The sequence below is a fragment of the Pantherophis guttatus genome, chromosome 7 (assembly GCF_059756535.1).
Source record: "Pantherophis guttatus breed Tessera chromosome 7, ASM5975653v1, whole genome shotgun sequence".
NCBI lineage: Eukaryota > Metazoa > Chordata > Lepidosauria > Squamata > Colubridae > Pantherophis > Pantherophis guttatus.
In genome coordinates, this window is record NC_142069.1 from 31,495,436 (window position 1) to 31,515,058 (window position 19,623).

The window sequence follows — 19,623 nt, forward strand, 5'->3', positions numbered from 1 at the left end:
TTACATTTGTAGAAAATGAGTGTTCTTCGAAGAGGCCAGTTAATCAGAATGACAAAGAGGCATCGTTAAACACTTCTCTTTGGCTTCAGTAGACAATATTTATGTATGTAGGTGTTTAATACGTTAATTTTCAGACAATCCTTCAGCCACATTTTTCCTTGGTCAAAATACAATGCAATAATCAATATTTTTGTTATTAAAGGAATATTTATTTTATTTATTTTTATTTTTCAGATTTCTATACCACCCTTTTCCTTTTGGACTCAGGGCGGCGAACAGCCAAAATAAAACATTTGTACACAAAAGTTAAAATAGATTTAAAATAATTTAAATAAAGTTTGGCCCATAATTTAAAACATTTCAATTAAAATCAATATCAAATTTTAAAAACCAATCATAAAATCAGGACAGCCCGGCTAACTGAAAAAAGTAGGTTTTAAGGGCCCAACGATAAGTCCGGAGGTCTGGGATCACTCGTATCTCTGGGGGTAGATTGTTCCAGAGGGCAGGTGCCACCATAGAGAAGGCTCTCCCCCTGGGGGTCGCCAGCTGGCATTGTCTGGCCGACGGCACCCTGAGGAGGCCCTCTCTGTGGGAGCGAACTGGCCGGTGGGAGGCAATTGGTGGCAGAAGGTGGTCCCGTAAGTACCCCGGCCCTAAGCCATGGAGTGCTTTAAAGGTGATCACCAACACCTTGAAGTGCACCCAGAAGTCCACTGGAAGTCAATGCAGCTCGTGTAGGAGAGGAGTCACATGGGAGCGCCCGTCGCTCCCATAATCCCCTGCGCAATATAGCAATCCAGTTAAATAAAGAATGAACATATTAGCTTCATATTGTACGTAGTGGCCATGTAAATAGTGCTTAACTTTGTCTTAAATCAGGCCTAAATTATATTGGATACAGTATTTACAGTAAGTGGATCAAAAAAATAGTCCTTGACCTATGACTGTTCATTTAACAATGGTTTGAACTTGCAACCAAGAATGACATATGGTGATTCTTCCAAGCTGAATGCTTTTTTTGTTTCATGCCTATGGACAAAATCTTGTCAAACTGAACACACTGCTATCTGCATCTACAATATATTTGGTGAATTTTTAGAGAATGGCTCTCTTCCCCCTCTTTCTTTCACATATAGTGTCTGGACTAAGTTGCTTTTTACACCTCTGGAATGCACCCCCTCCCTCCTAGGAATCCACCTCCTTATTACACTCTATCACATGTCCACATCTCTGATTTGCCATTTAATTTATCTTATATATTCTGTTTAATTATTTATACTACGCTACCTTCAGAAACCTGCTAGCAGTTTTCAAATGTTTAAAAAAAAAAATCAGTCAGGTGAGGGGAAAACAGCTATATAGGAATAACAGGGAAGGACATTGAGAGTCGGAGGTTTAGACAAGATATTAAGAAACACCTTTTTCAGAAAAAAAAATTGCTGAGGCATGAACATGGTTGCTCAGGAAAACTGCTGAGTTTTAGGATATAGGGACCTTTAAAAGGATAAACTCTGGGGGGTTTTATGTGGGATGCTTTATATTTCTGATTCATTTATTCCCCTGTTTATATACACAATAAATTATCTCAGAATTCATTAGCACCTTTGTGTGTTTTCTTAATGGATGTGCTGTGTGGTGGATTTGGTGAAGAAACTAAAGACTACTGTCATTTTTATCTTTTAAAATGCAAATAAATGCATACAACTATGTGACAATCTCATATATTTCAGGCTTTGATGTCACTCTTTGTTCTGGCTTCCAAAGATGGCTGGGTTAATATTATGTACAATGGACTGGATGCTGTGGCTGTAGATCAACAGGTAGAGAAGTTACCTCACACCTTTATCTTTCATATTGTTTTGAACTGGATTGTTAGGCAGACTGGATGGCCTGCCATGCCATGTCATGTCATGTCATGCCATACCATACAATACCATACCATCAGAGGTGGGCTGCTGCCAGTTCAGACCAATTCAGGCGAACAGGTTGTTACAATTCTGCACAGTTCGGCAAACCGGCAAATCCCACCACTGGCTGGCCCCACCCACCCCACTCTGCTCCGCCCCACCCTGCCCCACTTTGCCCCACCTCTCCCTATCTCATCTCACCTGTCTTGGCCGGTAGCTAGAGTCACACCTGTGCCCAGCTACTCTCTGGCTCATTTGCCCAGACCACGCTGCCCAGCTGATCTCCGCGCCTCACCCACTTGCCTGCCTTCACCATAGCTACCACGCCGGTCACAGGGTACAGCTGATCTCTGCATCTTGCTCACTATCCTCACCGCAGCTGCTCACGAAGGTAATCTGCCTCGGGATGGACACAGTGAGGCTTGGCTGCCTTTCAGACCTGGCTCTTGTCATTCTTCCACCTTTGTCTCAAATCAGAGGATGTACCAGTCCCTGGCTCTGGCCTTCCCTGGGGCTTCCACCCACATGCCGCCCACTTGCCCTTCTTACCTATAAGAAGTCCCATCCAGAAAGCACTGCAGCGGAGAGAAGCAGCTGGGTTGAATCTCTGGCGTCTCTCAGTTCTTGCAGCCGCTTCTTCCAGCCCTTGGTGTTGGGCAAGCCTCGATCACTCATGGAGCTGCTTCAGTGCTCTCTGGGTCAGTGGCTGCTTCTCTCTGCCGCAGCGGAGAGTAAGTCTGGATGGGACTTACAGGACCCAAAGCGGCAACCCACGGCTGCTAAATTTCGCTGTGCTGCATTCTCCCAGCAAGAGCAGTGGCAGAGAGAAATAGCTTCCAACCTGGAGAACACATGGAACCACTCCACGTGCTCTTCAGGTCAGTGACTGCTTCTCTCAGCCGCTGCTCTTTCTGGGAGAGCACAGCACAGCAAAATTTAGCAGCCATGAGCCACTGCTTTGGGTCCTGTGAGAAGTCCCATCCAGAAAGTGCTGCAGCGGAGAGAAGCAGCATTCAACCCAGCTGCTTCTCTCTGCCGCAGTGCTTTCCAGATCCAGGACTTAGAGGAAAGCAGCTGCTCACGGCTGCTAAATTTTGGTGCTGCGCAAGATGCTCTCCCAGCAAGAGCTGCTCTTTCTGTTCCTGTGGCAAGGGCAAGTAAGTATCCTAATGGCTGTCAGTGTCAAGTTGGCCACGCCCACCCAGTCACATGACCACCCAGCCAGTCATTAGGGCAGAGAACCAGTTGTTAAAAAATTTGCAGCCCACCACTCCATACCATACCATACCATACCATACCATACCATACCATACCATACCATACCATAATGATTCAGAGGGAGAGAACACACATATATATGTACTGTATGTATATTATTATGTTGGTACTTCCCGTTCTCCCATTTGGGCATAACTTTTCAAATTTATTGTGGATACCACTGTTATACCAGAAGCACATTATCTTTCAGTTAACTAACAAGGATAAAATCTCTAACACTTTTTTCCTTATTTGTTTGATAAAAATGTGAGACGATCGTTGTCTTCTTTATCTCCTAGTGGTCTTACAGTTGTGGCATATGTTTTGGGAGCCCATGATATGATCTTCTGATTTCTACTCTCTGGCAATGGTTTCCATCCTAAGAAAGTTCTCATGGCTGACAGCTACAATCTAATGCTTTTCCTCTTCAGTTTAATAACAGATCACTTTCTAAAACAGATGGTGGCTACATAGGACCAGACAGTCTTGATGATATATTACGCCCACACTGTGATCTTTGTTTGTTCTCTTCACAAAGCAACATGGTTTTATTTCTGACAGGCCTTTTGAAAGAACTATTTACTAGTCCAGCCTCCAAATAGTTATAAGGATGTTTATTTACATTTATAAATAAACAAATGTTTATTTACATAGGGGAATATACAAATATGAAGACATGTAATGAATTTGGAAAAACTGCATGTTCGATGAAATAAAAGTTTCTCTGGAAAGTTTTAAAGACTTTCCAGTCTGAGGATTAATTTGTTTCACATTAATTTGTTTAATGATATGTGATAAATTTTGTTGGAGGGAAGATGTTTAGACATGTTATTATTAGATGGGTACAGAGATGGTTGAACAATTGTAACCAATTGTTACATTACCAGCTCCTGATCAGCTTGGAAGAAAACATTGGGACCTATTCTGTTCTATATGATCTGGCTAAGTGCAAATGACACATGGATTTAGGAAATACAAAGATCAGAGGCTAGTATCATGATTTAAGAGGATGTTAACAGGCTGGAACAGTGGGCAGAAAACAGCAAAAAGGAACAGGGGTAAATACGAGGTCCTTAATTTGGGTAGGAAAAATCAAAGGCCACAGGAAGTGATCTTGGTGAATCACAAGCTGAACATGAGCTAATAGTTTGGTGCAGATTCCCAAAACAAATACCCTGTTTCCCCCAAAATAAGACATCCCCTGATAATAAGCCCAATTGGGCTTTTGAGCGCATGGCAATAAGGCCAAGTGCTTATTTCAGGGTTCAAAAAAATATAAGACAAGGTCTTATTTTTGGGGAAACACGGTAGTTTAATGATTATATTAAATTAAATTATTGATAATATTACTATTGACATGTCTGCTCATTTTGATAGTTATCTCTTTCTTATACTATCCTGAATGTATTGTATGTTATATTATAAGTCATTTTGAATCATATGATTAAAAAAGCGTAGATGCATTTGTAAGAGATAAATGAAGAACATTATCCCAGGCTACATGCATTAACAGGTGGTCCTCATTTAATGACCACTTGTTCAGCAACTGTTTCAACTGTTGAATGAGTGATACTTATGACTAGTCTTTCAATTTATGGCCATGACAGCATCACCACCATCATGTGAGCATGATGAAGACACTTAGAAGTTGGCCAAGGTTTCTGACCCACACAGCATCCCATGGTCACATAACTGAGTCTTTCCTTACCAGCTTCCCACAAACAAAGTCATTGGGGAAGTCAGGAACTTGGAGGTCACAATCACATGTAGTCATTATATAATGACCTGCCAGTGATTAACTTAATGATGGTAACCAGGGGCTGCCTTTCCTGAATCACGTCTATCTATCCCATCAGGTCTGGCAGAAAGAGCATATAATGGGTCCTATCCACAAAGGAATGTCATCTATCAGGGCCCAGGAAATTGACTTTTTCTGCCACCTCCTGGGTCCTGTCAGATGCTGCCTGCCCTTTGGAACATCCCCCCCCCCAAGATGAGATTGACTGTGACTTTGGCCTCCTGGAAGAGCCTGAAAACCTGGTCTGCTTTCTGGTCTGGGGATCTGGTGACATTGATGGAATGCCTGCTAAGTAGTTATATGGTTAGGAAAATCCTGCAGATTTTTCTTTCTTTCTTTCTTTCTTTCTTTCTTTCTTTCTTTTCTTTTCTTTTCTTTTCTTTTCTTTTCTTTTCTTTTCTTTTTTTTTGTAGTTTTAGTCGTGAGGTTTTTTTTATTGTTTGTTGTATTTTAATGGCTTTTGTGTTTATACCTTATGGTTATCTTTTGTAGTTTTTATATATATATATATATATATTTAACATTGTAAGCTCCCTGAAATAAGAGATATGAGATACCAGGCTTTGTAAATTTAACCAACAATTGAGCAATAACTTTTTGGAGCTACCCAGCTTTGCTACACCAAGTCAACGATATAGAAATATATTCTTTTATATTGTAAACAAACTCCTAAAGAGTTTAGGAATATTCTTCAAAAAGGTCATAGATTTGCAAAACCATTCTTATGTTTTTAAAAATCTATTTAAAATGGGAGGGGTTATAGAATGAGAAAAGTAAATATAGTTTATTGTATTGCAATTGGTCTCTAGTAATAACTTGTGGTTCTTTGAAGTATAGCCCTATAATTTCCTTTATCCCTATCATCTACTTAATCCTTTGTGTTTTCCTCCCACTTCCCCATTCTCCCATTTCCACATTCTCCCCAACCATGATAATTTATTCCTTTCCATTATCTGCTTGCATCACTTGGCCATGTATATCATTTCTATTTGCTGACAATTGCATCAAGGGAACAATCAGTTTTTATTAGATCCAGGATTGATTGGTTCTTACTGTCATCTGTGGCGTTCATAGTAACTGTCTCCAGATCCATTATCTGAAAGCATCTGCCTGTTTTCTCTTGCTTTTTTGCCATGTCCAAAAATATCCTTGAACTTGTAATAATTTGTCATTGCCTTCCTTCCTAGAGTGAAATCCTTTATATTTCTCCAGCATCCTGTCCGGCATTATTGTTAATATTCCATATTCTCATTATCTACAAAATCAAAAGCCTTGCTAAATTAATAAGACAAAGACAAACCCTATATTCACTATTTATCTATCTTAGGTTCTGTATTTAACCATGTGTCCTTTTGCCTTTTCTGAAACTTATCTCTATTTGACATTTTTTGTCTATGCTTGGCTGGATTCTTCTGCGTAAATTATTAAACATAAATATGCTTCTCTGGGGGATTAGTTCATTCAATAATCTGTTCAGTCTTTTACATTTCTCTTGGTTCGTATGTATTTTTCAATCTGCAAACCATGTAGCCTTTCTAGTCTGTAGGCCATGCAGTATGTCTTGCTGTAGAGTTGTGAACATTTTAATTAACTCTTCTTCAGAGAGGAGTATTCAGGGGATATTTTTTTCTCTGTCTGGAGCTCTCCTGATTGGCGTGATTTTGTCACCTCTTGTATCTCACTTTTTGGCTTGGTTGATTTCTGAAATATTCTCCCTTTGTAGATTTTTGGCCTCCTATGCTGTAATCTAATTGTAAAGAATTTCAGTATAGTCTGTTCATTTTTCTTTACTATCTCTCCAATGTTCTCTTCTGTGATTACCTTGAATATTCTTATTTTACTACATTTTCCTCTGATTTTCTTAAAATAATTTTCCTCTTTTGTTGAAATTTTTGATTTACTTAGTTTCCTTCTAGATACTGAAAATTATGTTCAGTTGTTTACAACATTTTTGTTGCTTCCATCTTTTATTTTTGACTATTCCAATATTTATTTTGTGCCTTGGAGTCAGCATTGGCTACAGGTGACTGCTTGACGAATCCCTGCAGTTTTCTTGGCAAGAATTGAAAAGTATTTTGCCATTGCTACTTTCTAGGGCTGAGGGAATGTGACTGGCCCAAGGTTATCTACCTGGCTTTGTCCCTAAGACTAGTCTAAAACTGAGTCTTCTAATTTCTTCAAATAGCCTGGTGCTGCACTGAACTGGGTCTCCAGTAGACTGACTCAATATTCCAATAGCTTATTCTTTTTTCCTTTTGAAAATTGGAAAAATCTGGGAATTATTTCCACTACTGTTTCCAAGATATTTCTTATCTCTTTCCAGAAAGATAATAATTTGTTCTTAGATTCACTTTCAAATAATTTAGCATACTAATCTGATCTTTATATTGATCCTGTGCTCTGAGTGTATGTCCTTCTGATCAATTTTGCTGGCAGTCTATTCCCTTTTTAACTTCAATCTATATATTTTATACTGTAAATTCACAGTCTGCATCTGGAAAAGTCTTATTGATTGGATTGTGTTTTTCCATCTTACATTTCCTATTGATTTCAGTTTACTTGACTCCAGTATTGTCCATCTGGTAATGTCCATGCATAAAGTCTGTATTTATGTTGCTTGAAGCATATGTTAGCAGTAAACAAAGAATAATCTTCACAAAATTCAATTTACCTATCTGCTTAACATTGCATTTGCCAAGTCCAATTTTTTCTGTAATTCCAGATTGTTTTTTGTTTCTCCAACTTTGCATTCCAAGGACCTATTAATAATAGCCTAGTTTCCCTTGTGCTGCATTTCCCCCCCATTCTCCCTGTTTCCCTATCCGCCCATCTTTTATTCTCATATCTCTGTATTCTCATTGTTTTCTTTATCATTGTTTATTCTATTGTTCCATTATTTTGCTGCTGTTCTGTTTATGCTTCTTTTCATTTTTCTGTTTCAATTGTTATATGCTGCCTAGAATAGCCCCAGAGCGAGGTAGGCGGCAAATACATTTAACAAATAAATAAATTTGGCACCTTTTGCAGTTTGCTACCATATAGACTTCCTCAGTGTCATTTGGCTATAACCAAGCACACACCTAGGATGTCTTCTTTTCCCTGTCTCTGAATAATATATTCTGTAGTCATATGACATACAGTGGTCTATTCAAACTGCCTACATTCATTTATTCCTAAAATATCATGCTTGGTATACTATCCCTACTCTGAGGATTTCACATTGTCCTTGATTTATGCATCTCACATTCCTTGTTCTAACTATGTACAGGCAGTCCTCTCTTATTACAGGCAGTGATAATTGGAATTGGGAACTCTGTTGCTAAATGACACAGTCATAAGGTGCAACATCATGTGACTTATGATGGTAATTCTAGCAGCCCCAGTTGCCATCTTTAGGTGGATCCTGAGTAGTTGCAGAATCCCACAATGAACTGATTGTCTTTTGCAACCTCCTGCCAGCTGCCCATTGTCTTTACTTGTCAGAAGCCAGCAGTGATGGGTGAAAATGGAGATCACATGACTGTGGGACACTGCAACATTATAAATGACAGCCAGTCTCCAATCACCAAGTTCTGATGACAGGACCACAGGAACACTGCAATGGCCACAAGTATAAGGAACCATCATAAGTAGGGCCTCATTCAGTGCTGTCATAATTCTGAATAGTCACTGAACAAGTGGATGTTAAATGAGGACTGCCTGTATGCCTTCATAAAAAGGCAAACTACTTTTTCAGTACTGGCATTATCAATGGCCAGACATGTTTGTGGTTTTCATTTGGTCACATAATCATCTCCATATCGCACACATGAAAGTTCAACCTTTCTCCATCATACTTAGAGAGCATTTTAATGTAAAGGTATCATCATCTGGCACTCAAATTTATATAAATATTTCAGTTTTTAGCAACAATTTCAGAAATGGTTTGCCTTTCTGCTGGTTAGATTTCATTCTCAACTACTATGACCAGCAATATCATCCAATATCTGCAGAATACCACATTGATGGAGGCTTACATAAAATATATCTAGTGGTTAACTGCAATTCTGTGGAGATTTCAAAGAATTCCATAGAAACATAACTTTTTTTATTTCACAGAATACTTGCTGGCAAACAACAATGCCATCACCTTATTATAATGCATTTTGTAATGTCAATCTTATTAAACTCAGCTGCTTGTTTTACTTTTTATTTACATTCCAGCCAGTGACCAACAACAACCCTTGGATGCTACTTTACTTCATTTCTTTCTTACTCATCGTCAGCTTCTTCGTGCTCAACATGTTTGTAGGGGTGGTGGTGGAGAATTTCCACAAGTGTCGGCAACACCAAGAAGCCGAAGAGGCCCGGAGGCGGGAGGAAAAGCGTTTGAGGCGCCTGGAGAAGAAGCGTAGGAGTAAGGATCAACCTAAGTGGTTTTTTGTTTGTTTGAAGGCCAAGGTTTTTTGATAAAAAATTTATTTCATTATAAACCTGATGTATATGTGCATATGTTAGAACCATGTGATGGAAATTTGCTGAGGGGCAGCCAAACATGTTATTGAGCTTTTCCTTTCTTCATCTCGAGGAAGGGTTTATTTTCTGTTGGGCTCTGAAAGCTGCAGACCTTTTTACAACTTTAACAGACTTCATCTTAGTGCATTTCCACATTAGGAACTTATTGCATAACGTAGTTCATCTAATTTTTGTTGTGTCAAGATAAGAGCAATGAGGACAGAGTCTGTCCAACAATAGCTGGGTGATACTACACTATACTATGCTATAGTACACTATATTCTACTATTGCTATAGTATACTATACTATACTATTCTAAAGCACGGATGTCAAACTCAATCACATCATAGGATATATTGTGATGTATTGCTATGTTTTTTGCCTTTGCGAGTCGGGGTGGGCATGGCCTGCGTGAGATGCATCCGGCCTGCAGGCCGTCAGTTTAACAGGCCTGTAAAAGCACTAATAGAAAAATGGCCTTACTCAGCAGTTCTTAAATAAATGAAGCTCCTTGCTTTAAAAGGAAAATGTGGCCTTAATTATCTCATCCTTACCTCACTAACTCTTCCACTCCTGTTCATCTTAAAGATTTGTTTGAATGTACCTCATTCCTGTAACAATGTGGCTCCCTTTATCTTCCCCTTCCCTTAGATTTACTCTCAGGACTAAAAGTTTCATAGCTCTCCTCTTTTTTCTTCCTTTCTGCTATTTACTTTCCTTTTTGTTTTCTTCCCTTCCTTTTATTATATTTCTGTAATATTGCTTCCTATTTTCCTTTCCTTAATTATTGTTCCTTTTTTTCTTTCAATTATTTCCCTTTCTTCTTCATCTTTTCTCTCAATTCTCTCTCTGCATGTGCCACTCTCTCTCACACACACACACATACATACACACACACAAACCTGTCCTAATCTGAACTCCCTTTTTTCTACCCTTTTTCTGATTTGCTCCCTTACCTCCACTGAAGAAGCACAGCGCTTGCCGTACTATGCCACCTACTGCCCTGTCCGCCTCCTCATCCACTCAGTCTGCACCAGCCACTACTTGGACATCTTTATCACCTTTATAATTTGCCTCAACGTCGTAACAATGTCTTTGGAGCACTACAACCAACCTGTGGTGAGTTCAAAAAAAAACTTTTTTTTTGCCTCTATGCCCCTCTTTTCTTTTTGTTTATTCTACATTAAAAGAGTACCTGCTTGTAAAACAGAAAATCAGAGATCTAGACAGTTAGTAGGAAAATTTGGTAGTGCTTAGACAGCTATTCAGGAAAAGATTTCCTGTCTCAGATGTGTTGCAGAGAAAGCAAGCAAATTCTTCAAACCTGCTGAATATATAATATATATTAGATAATATATATGTAAGATAATATATATAAGATAATTTGCTGAATTGGATAAAGGATATATATATAGATGTATGTATCCTTTATCCAATTTAGCAAATTAACTTGATTACCATTTGCACCTGATCCGGCCTAGCAATGTGGAAGAAATTATGTATTTTGCATTTTCAGATGAACTGAGGTGAGGAAAGCCCCCAATCAAAACTTGGGTCAAAACTTGGCTGTGGAGCCTTATGTGGAGAACACAGAGCTCCACACAATCTTGGGACTGACTGGCCCCATGAGATTGCCCCAACCCCCACCCCCAACCCCACCCCCCAGCTGCCTGCATTAACAACTGCTAATCCACCATCTTGGAATTCTTCACCTTCTGAATTTTTTATAATGTTGTTTTTATTATTTTAAACTTTTTAATCTTAAATTATTCTGATTTTAATGTTTAATTTTATTGATATTGCACGCTGCCCAGAGCTCCTCTCTGTGGGAGATGAGTGGTTAAGAAATATAAAATATAAATAAATACATTTATTTAAATCATATCCTTCCTCCCATGAATGAAAAAGATTATAGTTGGATAATTGCACTTATTTAATGTTTTGGATGCAATTTCTTTATCAATAGCTCCCTATCACAACCACCAAACGCCTGCATTAGGAGGAAGTAAACAAAAGTGTGTGTGTGTGTGTATATACTTTTATTTAATGTTTATATGAATAAGTTTAAAACAGCCTAAATAAATATATGAATCCATACAAATATTGCAAGATTTATACCACTATAAAAATAAGATGCAAATTTACTTTATCTGTTAGCATTGAAAGGTTTGCATTGCAGCACATTGGATAAGATATATTTCTTAATCGCTACCTTTTGTCCCACAGAGGTACAAATTCAAGAAAATTCATCATCTAGTGGGGAATTATCTGAAAGATCTTTTATATAGCATCTTTCTAAATATTCTGTTGACCTTGTATGAAATCACAAGAGCAAACGTATATTCCTGGGCCTAGCATTCTTTAGTTTATGCTGCAAAGTCTATTATCTCCTTCCTTATTAAATCCATCAAATTGTTAAATGTGAAAGACAAATGTTTTTACCTTCCTGTCACAGCATTTTTTAGTGGAATGCTTATAAGAAGCTTTAATTACCCAATCCTTTGGGGTGAGCTTCAGTAGCTTCATACAAGTTGACTAACTTTGAAAAAATCCTCTAAATGCTATAGAGAATGAAGTTCTCAGCTTTTTCAAATACATTTTCCCTTTGGGAATGCAATATGACTCATTTCCAGCTGAATACGATGAATTCTCATTCATCAATTTTTTGTAATTTGCATAATAAGAGATGCAATTTGCACAGAACTATATCTAATGCTCTAACCATAAGCCTTCCAGATGTGTTGACACTGAAACATTAGAATGCCTAGCCTTCTTTCCTTTTAGAACACATAATGATCTGGAAAATGATATTACTAGGTCAAATCTGGCATGCATTCTATTTTACGTTTTTCTTTCCAGTTCTTTCATATTAATGAAAAGATAAAACATGAAATTGAGACATCCCTGAAAATTAATAGGTACCATTTAGAAAAATATTTTGTATCTTCCTCTTTAATCTCCATCATCCCCTCTTCTATTTTACCTAGAAATTATTTAATATTACAGTCCTATGACAGAATCTCTGGGAGTAAGATCTACTGAATTTAATGGACTAACATTGGGTGAATGGTCACCAAATTGTTTGTAAATCATTAAAATGCCAGCACAGAAAAGGGTATCTGTTCCATTAGCTGTGATAAATTGAGATTACTGCTTAATACTTTGAAAATCCTTGAATCCTCTTCAAAGTTTATTCTTTCACTTAAAAAGATAAAAAATACAGCAAACTTAAAATCCATGTGCAGTACACAGTAATTTTAACTCCAACTCTGTCCAAATATGGTATGGGGGATACAATACTGTTTTTTGTAAAAAGAATACAGACCAGCAATCTTTCATGGAAATTTGCCAGAAAGGAACAATGAAGAAAGTATTAAAACAATAAAGGTAATCCATGTAAGACAATTCTTGCTATGAATAGCTCAGCATTCAAAGATTTTGGCAGCCCTGGGAGATTGCCAGGCTGCTGCTGTACCTGTTGCTGATTGTTCTCCATCCATGCTGGGGAAGATGAAAAGTGAAATTCCAAACTGTCTTTCCCAACTCACCACCATTTAATTATATACATGTAAAGATTAGCATTAACATGACTCCATGGCAGCAGTCTTTCCCTCCTGCAGTAACAACTGAAGGAGCAGTGGTGAGCCTGAACTCTTTCATGCTGTCATCTTAATTATGCTATTTCCAGCAGCAGTGTATGCACATTAGGAATGGCATAATTATGATGACAACACTGATGAGTTCAGGTGCGTTGCTCACAGCTGTGCAGCATTATTGCTGTCATTGTCGTGGCATCTTTATATCGGGGCAACTCAACCACCTGAAAATAAATCAGTAGCCCCTCAAGGGCAGGCAATCTGACTAGGACTTCCCAAGATCTGAAGGCAGCTCTGGTAACTCATCCTCTAGCATCAGATCTAATGTTGATTGTCTTTTCCTTATCCTTCTTTCAAGTATAAGGTGAGACACTATATAGGTAATCCTCGATTTACTACCACAATTGAGCCCAAAATTTCTGGTGTGAAGTTAAACATTTGTTAAGTGAGTTTTGCCCCATTTACGACCTGGCTTGTCACAGTTGTTAAGTAAATCACTACACCTGGTAAGTTAGTAACCCGATTGTTAAGTGAATCTGGCTTCCCCATTGATTTTGCTCGTCAGGAGGTTTTGTGAAACGTTATTGCATGACCTTGGGTCACAGCAACAGTCATAAGTATGAACCTGTTGCAAAGCATCTGAATTTTGATCACATGATTATGGGAATGCTTCAAAGGTTGTAACTGTGAAAAATGGTCATTTTTCGGCACATTTTTTTCAGTGCCGTTGTAACTTGGAACGGTCACTAAATGAACCATTATAAGTCGTAGGACTACCTGTATAGTTATTCTCATGCAATTTGCACATTACTTTCATCCAACCTTTTCAGTATTTTGAAGTTGTTAAAAACAAGATAAATTATTTTCCTGATCCGAGTTCGGAGAAAGGTGTCATTTGCACGAAGACCAACCAGGCAATGCTGCACCAACCTCTGTTCCATTGGAGCAAAGAGAAAATTGGTATTTGCCCTAGAAACTACCAAAAAGAATTATGAATGTGTGGGATCTGCTGCAACCTGAGAATTTAATTGAAATATAACAAGATTTTTTTTTTTAAAAAAAAAAGAGAACACACTTGCATATTTTCTTTGCCAGCTACAGACCATATCAGTCCCAGAGCTTTATGTTAGTAATATTTTCTTTTCCTCTTATTCATAGTCCCTGGAGACTGCTCTTAAGTATTGCAACTACATGTTTACTACAGTCTTTGTTTTGGAAGCAGTTTTGAAGCTTGTGGCCTTTGGACTGAGACGCTTTTTTAAAGACAGGTGAGCTGGATTGAAGATGATACCTGTTCTGGGGAAATCAGACGATCAGAAATGATGCATCTTGTACTTTGATTATTGCAACTATATATTATTATACTTAAAACTAAGGGACACATTCCCAATGTCTTCTTGTAGAGAGTAATGGTGTACCAGGATTTGAAAGTCCCACTAACACTACTAAGTAGAAATCAGCAGACATTGTTCAGTATTTCATGGAGATGTGATAACTGAAGAGATTTCCATAAACCATTCCTTTTCTTTTTTCATATTCAGGATTCTGTAATCAAAATCAGTATTACATCTTATTAAATAATTGGTAGAAGAAAAATCAGTGTAACATTAAAAGGAAACGGAAACATTGTAATCTATGTAATCACCAGGGAAAAAAATTCTTGAAACCTGTAACTAAAATGTTTTTATAAAGCAATACTTTAAAATTAAAGGAGGAATAAACAAGGATAAATACTACTTCATTCATTAGAAATCCCTATTGTTTCACTTTATTTGGTCAGTCTTTCTGTCTTAATAAATGCTCACAAAGTTTCTGTCCAGTCAATATATTCAATTTTACAGTAGACTAATCAGTGATCTAGGTCAGTATGAAGTATCACCAGCTATCATTAAAAAACACACCCTTAAAGATTAACTTCCTCAAAATATATTGAGCACCAAAATAAAGGATATCAATTAAACTATTTAAGAATGTTAAATTAAACTAATAAACAAAAATATGTATATTTATTTCAATTTTTAAAATTGGCTTATTTGATTAATGCAGTATTCTAAATAACCTAGTTTAGATTTTTTTGGGGGGGGGAAGAAATAGCTGGATTCCGTGTTTCTTTGAGGCAGAAAAAGTGCCTTGTTTTCTTCAATTTCTTAAAGGTGGAACCAGCTGGATCTAGCTATTGTTCTGCTCTCAGTCATGGGAATTACTCTGGAGGAGATTGAAATCAATGCTGCACTTCCAATCAATCCCACCATCATCCGCATCATGAGAGTGCTTCGTATTGCCCGAGGTAAGAGGAGGAGCCAGAAAGAATAACCTGACTAATAGCTGTGTTTTGAGGAACAATCCATCTGTAGAAAGATAGCAATGGGATCCTGATGTTTATGTCATTAGTTAGTATCTGCCTGGCTGGTTTGATCTGGCAGGGTTAGTGTATACGAGTTCCATCAATTAAACAATACCATCTTTCGGGACCCCGGAGGTTTGCCTTCTCTATAACAGTGCCTACCCTCTGAAATGAAGTTTCACTGAACTCCACCCCACTGGTATTTCAAAGGGCCCTAAAGACATGGCTCTTTACCCAGGCCTTTGATGAGGATCACTGACACCCATTTTCTTTCTTTTCCTGCTCCTATTTGAGTTTGGGTTTTGTTTTGTTTTTTGGCAGAAAACTTTCTTTCTTTCTTTCTTTTCTTTTCTTTTCTTTTGTTTCGTTTTGTTTCTTGCTTCTAAATGTTTTTAACAATTTCTAAACCACCCAGACTTGTTGGCTGCTATTTCCTGTATAGAAAGAAAAATTGTACAGACAGTCATCCAGCTAGTTTATATAATGTGGCTAGATTCATACTTCTTAACCTGATAAATTGAGTTGAATTGCTGAATAAATAATTCACGTTAGGCCTTCACACAATGACACTGTTCAACAATATAATGAGAAAATGTCTAGGTTACCATAACTAGATCAGGAGGCCCTTCGGTTACTCATGTCTTAGTCACCCCACTTGCAATGCTTTCTATTGGGATTGAAGACCACTTAGAAGTTTCTACTCTTCCAGAATGCAGTGGTGCAGGCAGTGATGGACATATTTTGATATGCTTGTGTGACAATTGTGCTGTACTCGCTACCAGTCCACTTCAATTTATGTTTCTGGTTATGACCTATAAAGACAGTTCCTGTTTGAGGAACTGTCCATCTCCCATAGTATCTGCCTAGACAATATGAACTGATAAGGTTTGTGCTTCAGGTCACTTTAATAGCATTATCTTTTGGGAGCCAGGAGGGTGCCTTCTCTGTCATGGTTTCCACCCTCTGAATTGAAATCTTCCTACAATTTGGCTGGCTCTCACCCTATAGCATTGCCTAGAATCTTGGAGGCCTGTCTCTTTTCCCAAGCCTTGGACTAAGATGGCTGGATTTCCTTGTGAGTCCTGTTGTTGACTGGATTTGCCATCTTGTGTTTTGTCTGCTTTTACTTTCTTTGTTACATTGTAAGCCAACCAGAGTTATTTGGAGTTGAGCGACATCTAAATTGAATAAATTCAGTTCTATTCAACCTCATTTTTATATTATTTATGTATTTATCTATTGAGCAATAGCTTACATGAAGAGAAAAGAAGCTAAACAAAGTTTTGTTTGTTTGTTTGTTTGTTTGTTTGTTTATTCATTCAGTTTCTATAGCTGCCCATCTTAGTCAATGATCCTTGGTGATTTGCAATTCAAAAAATATATTACAATAAAGACACTACAACATTGTAAAACAATAAAATAATAATTATACATAGCAGTTGAGATACTTAGCCAGTTATCAATACAGCCAGCAAATGGGGCCCTTGACACATTCTGCACCCATTTAGTTCCTAATCCATGACTCCCTATACAGAGTGAGAACAATTTCTAATTACCAGCTAGCTACAATCTGAAGCAAAAAGGTAATTTTAGATTCAAATTTTTATTAGCTCTAACATAATGGTCTACATTTCACATTGACCACAGATATTTACACATGTTCATGTCTACATTCAGTAGAAGATATCCCAACTATAAAATTAATCTATGATCTGCTGCTCCAGAGAGAAAAACAAAGCAGTATTTGTTTCCCCAGCAATAAGTTACCACTTGCCTTGCTTTCTCATGATAGTTTTGAAGCTGTTGAAGATGGCAACTGGGATGAGAGCTTTATTGGACACAGTAGTGCAAGCACTGCCACAGGTAAGAAAAGCTGTTTTAAAATATAATGGTGCTTAAGTTGTAAAGTTGAAGAATATAAAATACTTAGATCAGAAATTTCTAAGGCTACCTTACCTGAGAGCAGAAGTGGAAAAGAATTTTGTGTACTACATATTACTAAATGAACTGAGTTAATTTGCAGCTATTGGACTAATAAAGGGATTAAAATAGCCTGTGCTGCACCTCTTGTGCAACTCCTCACACCCTCCCCACTTATACCACATCTGTCACACATCCAACCTGTGCTGCATCTGTTGTACATCCCCATGCACCTCTACAACTAGCATCACACCTCTCAGACATCCCCTCACTCCCTCACATACCCTCCCTGATCTCCACCTCACCTGTCATGTACCCACTTGCACCCTCCTCAGCTTCCATTGTGTCTGTTGTGCACCATCTCATTCCTTCCCCCACCCAGCAGCCACCACTTATCTGCCTGCCAGTGGGACTTGCAACTTCCTTCCAGCTTCCCACTGACTTTGGCTAAGCAATCCGATTACACTTTATGATCTCATTACTTAGTGACAGAAATTCCAGGCCCAGTTGCTGTCATAGGTCGAAGATTACCTTTCATAGCTTACAAAGCTCTGTCTTACTCTAGTACAAAACCCCTTGAAGCAGGGGCCTTTGAACTAGAAACAGATGCCTTAAAATCTTATGTAAGTAGAAATGCAGCTGATCCAGCATGCCCACCACTTACAAAATCAGTACAGTACAGGAAGTCCTTGCTTAGAAACTGCTTCATTTAACAATGGTTCAGTTATCATGGTAATAAAAACTAACTTTACGATTTGTCTTCACATTCCCTACCTCCACAGGTTTGTAAAGCAAAAGAAAATTTGAAGTAGGATCTTAAGCGTTGTTGCAGTTTCACTTAGCAACCACTTAACTGAATGATCAAATTGCAGTCCCAGTTGTCTCTAAACAAGGACTACCTGTATAGTGATTCAACTAAACAAATATGCATTAGTTTCAGTCTCTTTCATTCTACAGTTCAGGATAAGAAACTCTATTTAAGTAATTAGCACTTATTCCCTAGATTCTTTGATCCATTTAGGCCTCATTGAACAGTGTTTTTAAGCAGTTAAGTAACTCTGTTGCTATTTTCCTTATTCTGATTCTATTTTTTCCTCTTGGATTGGATATTCTTTTCACCAAGAGTCCATAGATTTTGTTCTCAAAGTAAATCCTAAAAAAAAAAAATACCTGTTAGTTTTGTGTCATATATTTAAATTTTTCAGAATTTGATTTATTTTGAGGAGCACATGCCAGGGAATAGGACATCATTTTCTGAGGACATCATTTTCTCCCCTGAAACTTTGCCAATGCTTTGCCAATCCAGTATATGCGTTTCAATCTATTCAGATAATTTAGTTAGTTTAATTATCTAAATAAGATAGTTTAATTCCTCTACCAGATGAAGCAGACTATTAATATTCACTAATGCTGTATTGGGGACATGTGGTTCAGTGGCTAAGATGTTGAGCTTGTCAATCAGAAAGGTCGGCAGTTCAGAGGTTTGAATCCCTAGTGCCGCGTAACAGAATGAGCTCCCATTACTTGTCCCAGTTTCTGCCAACCTAGCAGTTCGAAAGCACGTAAAAAATGCAAATAGAAAAATAAGGACCACCTTTGGTGGTAAGGTAGCAGCATTCCGTGCGCCTTTGGTGTTTAGTCATGCCAGCCACATGACCACGGAGATGTCTTCGGACAGTGCTGGCTCTTCGGCTTTGAAACGGAGATGAGCACCATCCCCTACAGCCGGGAACGATTAGCACATATGTGCGAGGGGAACCTTTACCTTTACCTAATGCTGTATTTAAGAAAATCAGTTCGGTATAGTTTGGGGATGGCACCAAGTTTGGGGATGGCACCAAGCTAGAAACTGGGAGACCATGAGTTCTAGTTCTGCCTTAGGTATAAATCCAGGTAGATGAAGTTGGGCCATCACTTTCTTTAGCCTTAAGAAAGAGACAATGGCAAACCACTGCCAAAATGTCTCCAAGAAAATTGCAGGAACTTTTCAGGCAATTGCGACAGTCAGCACTAATTCAAAGGAACCAGAAAAATGCTGCATTTACCTAAAAGGAAGAGAACCTTGAATTTAAGATAATCCTCTTAAAAGAAAGAGTACATAGAAAAAGCAGACAGAGTTATAAATGCAGGCAGAAATTCTGAGCAACATTTGTTTGCTTCACTTTGTCAAATTAGAGTTTTTATTGTATGCTACCCAACATACATATATTGTATGTTGTATAATTGGATGACCTTGCAAATTTGTAAAAGGGAGGGAAGCAGAGGTGGGTTTCAGCAGGTTCTGACCAGTTCTGGAGAACCAT

The 19,623-nt window shown here is 38.1% G+C and overlaps 1 protein-coding gene across 3 annotated transcripts in view; it reads left to right on the forward strand.

The window, feature by feature from the left end:
- The window catches only part of CACNA1I (calcium voltage-gated channel subunit alpha1 I), a 167,429-nt gene that overhangs the window by 126,593 nt on the left and 21,213 nt on the right, over nt 1-19,623 (forward strand). For all 3 annotated transcript variants that reach the window (XM_034403489.3, XM_034403491.3, XM_034403490.3), the window contains exons 22-27: nt 1,734-1,823; nt 9,169-9,361; nt 10,428-10,579; nt 14,215-14,324; nt 15,210-15,343; nt 17,193-17,263. In XM_034403489.3, the coding sequence (XP_034259380.3) occupies nt 1,734-1,823; nt 9,169-9,361; nt 10,428-10,579; nt 14,215-14,324; nt 15,210-15,343; nt 17,193-17,263 (750 nt within the window). The remainder of the gene's footprint in view (nt 1-1,733; nt 1,824-9,168; nt 9,362-10,427; nt 10,580-14,214; nt 14,325-15,209; nt 15,344-17,192; nt 17,264-19,623) is intronic.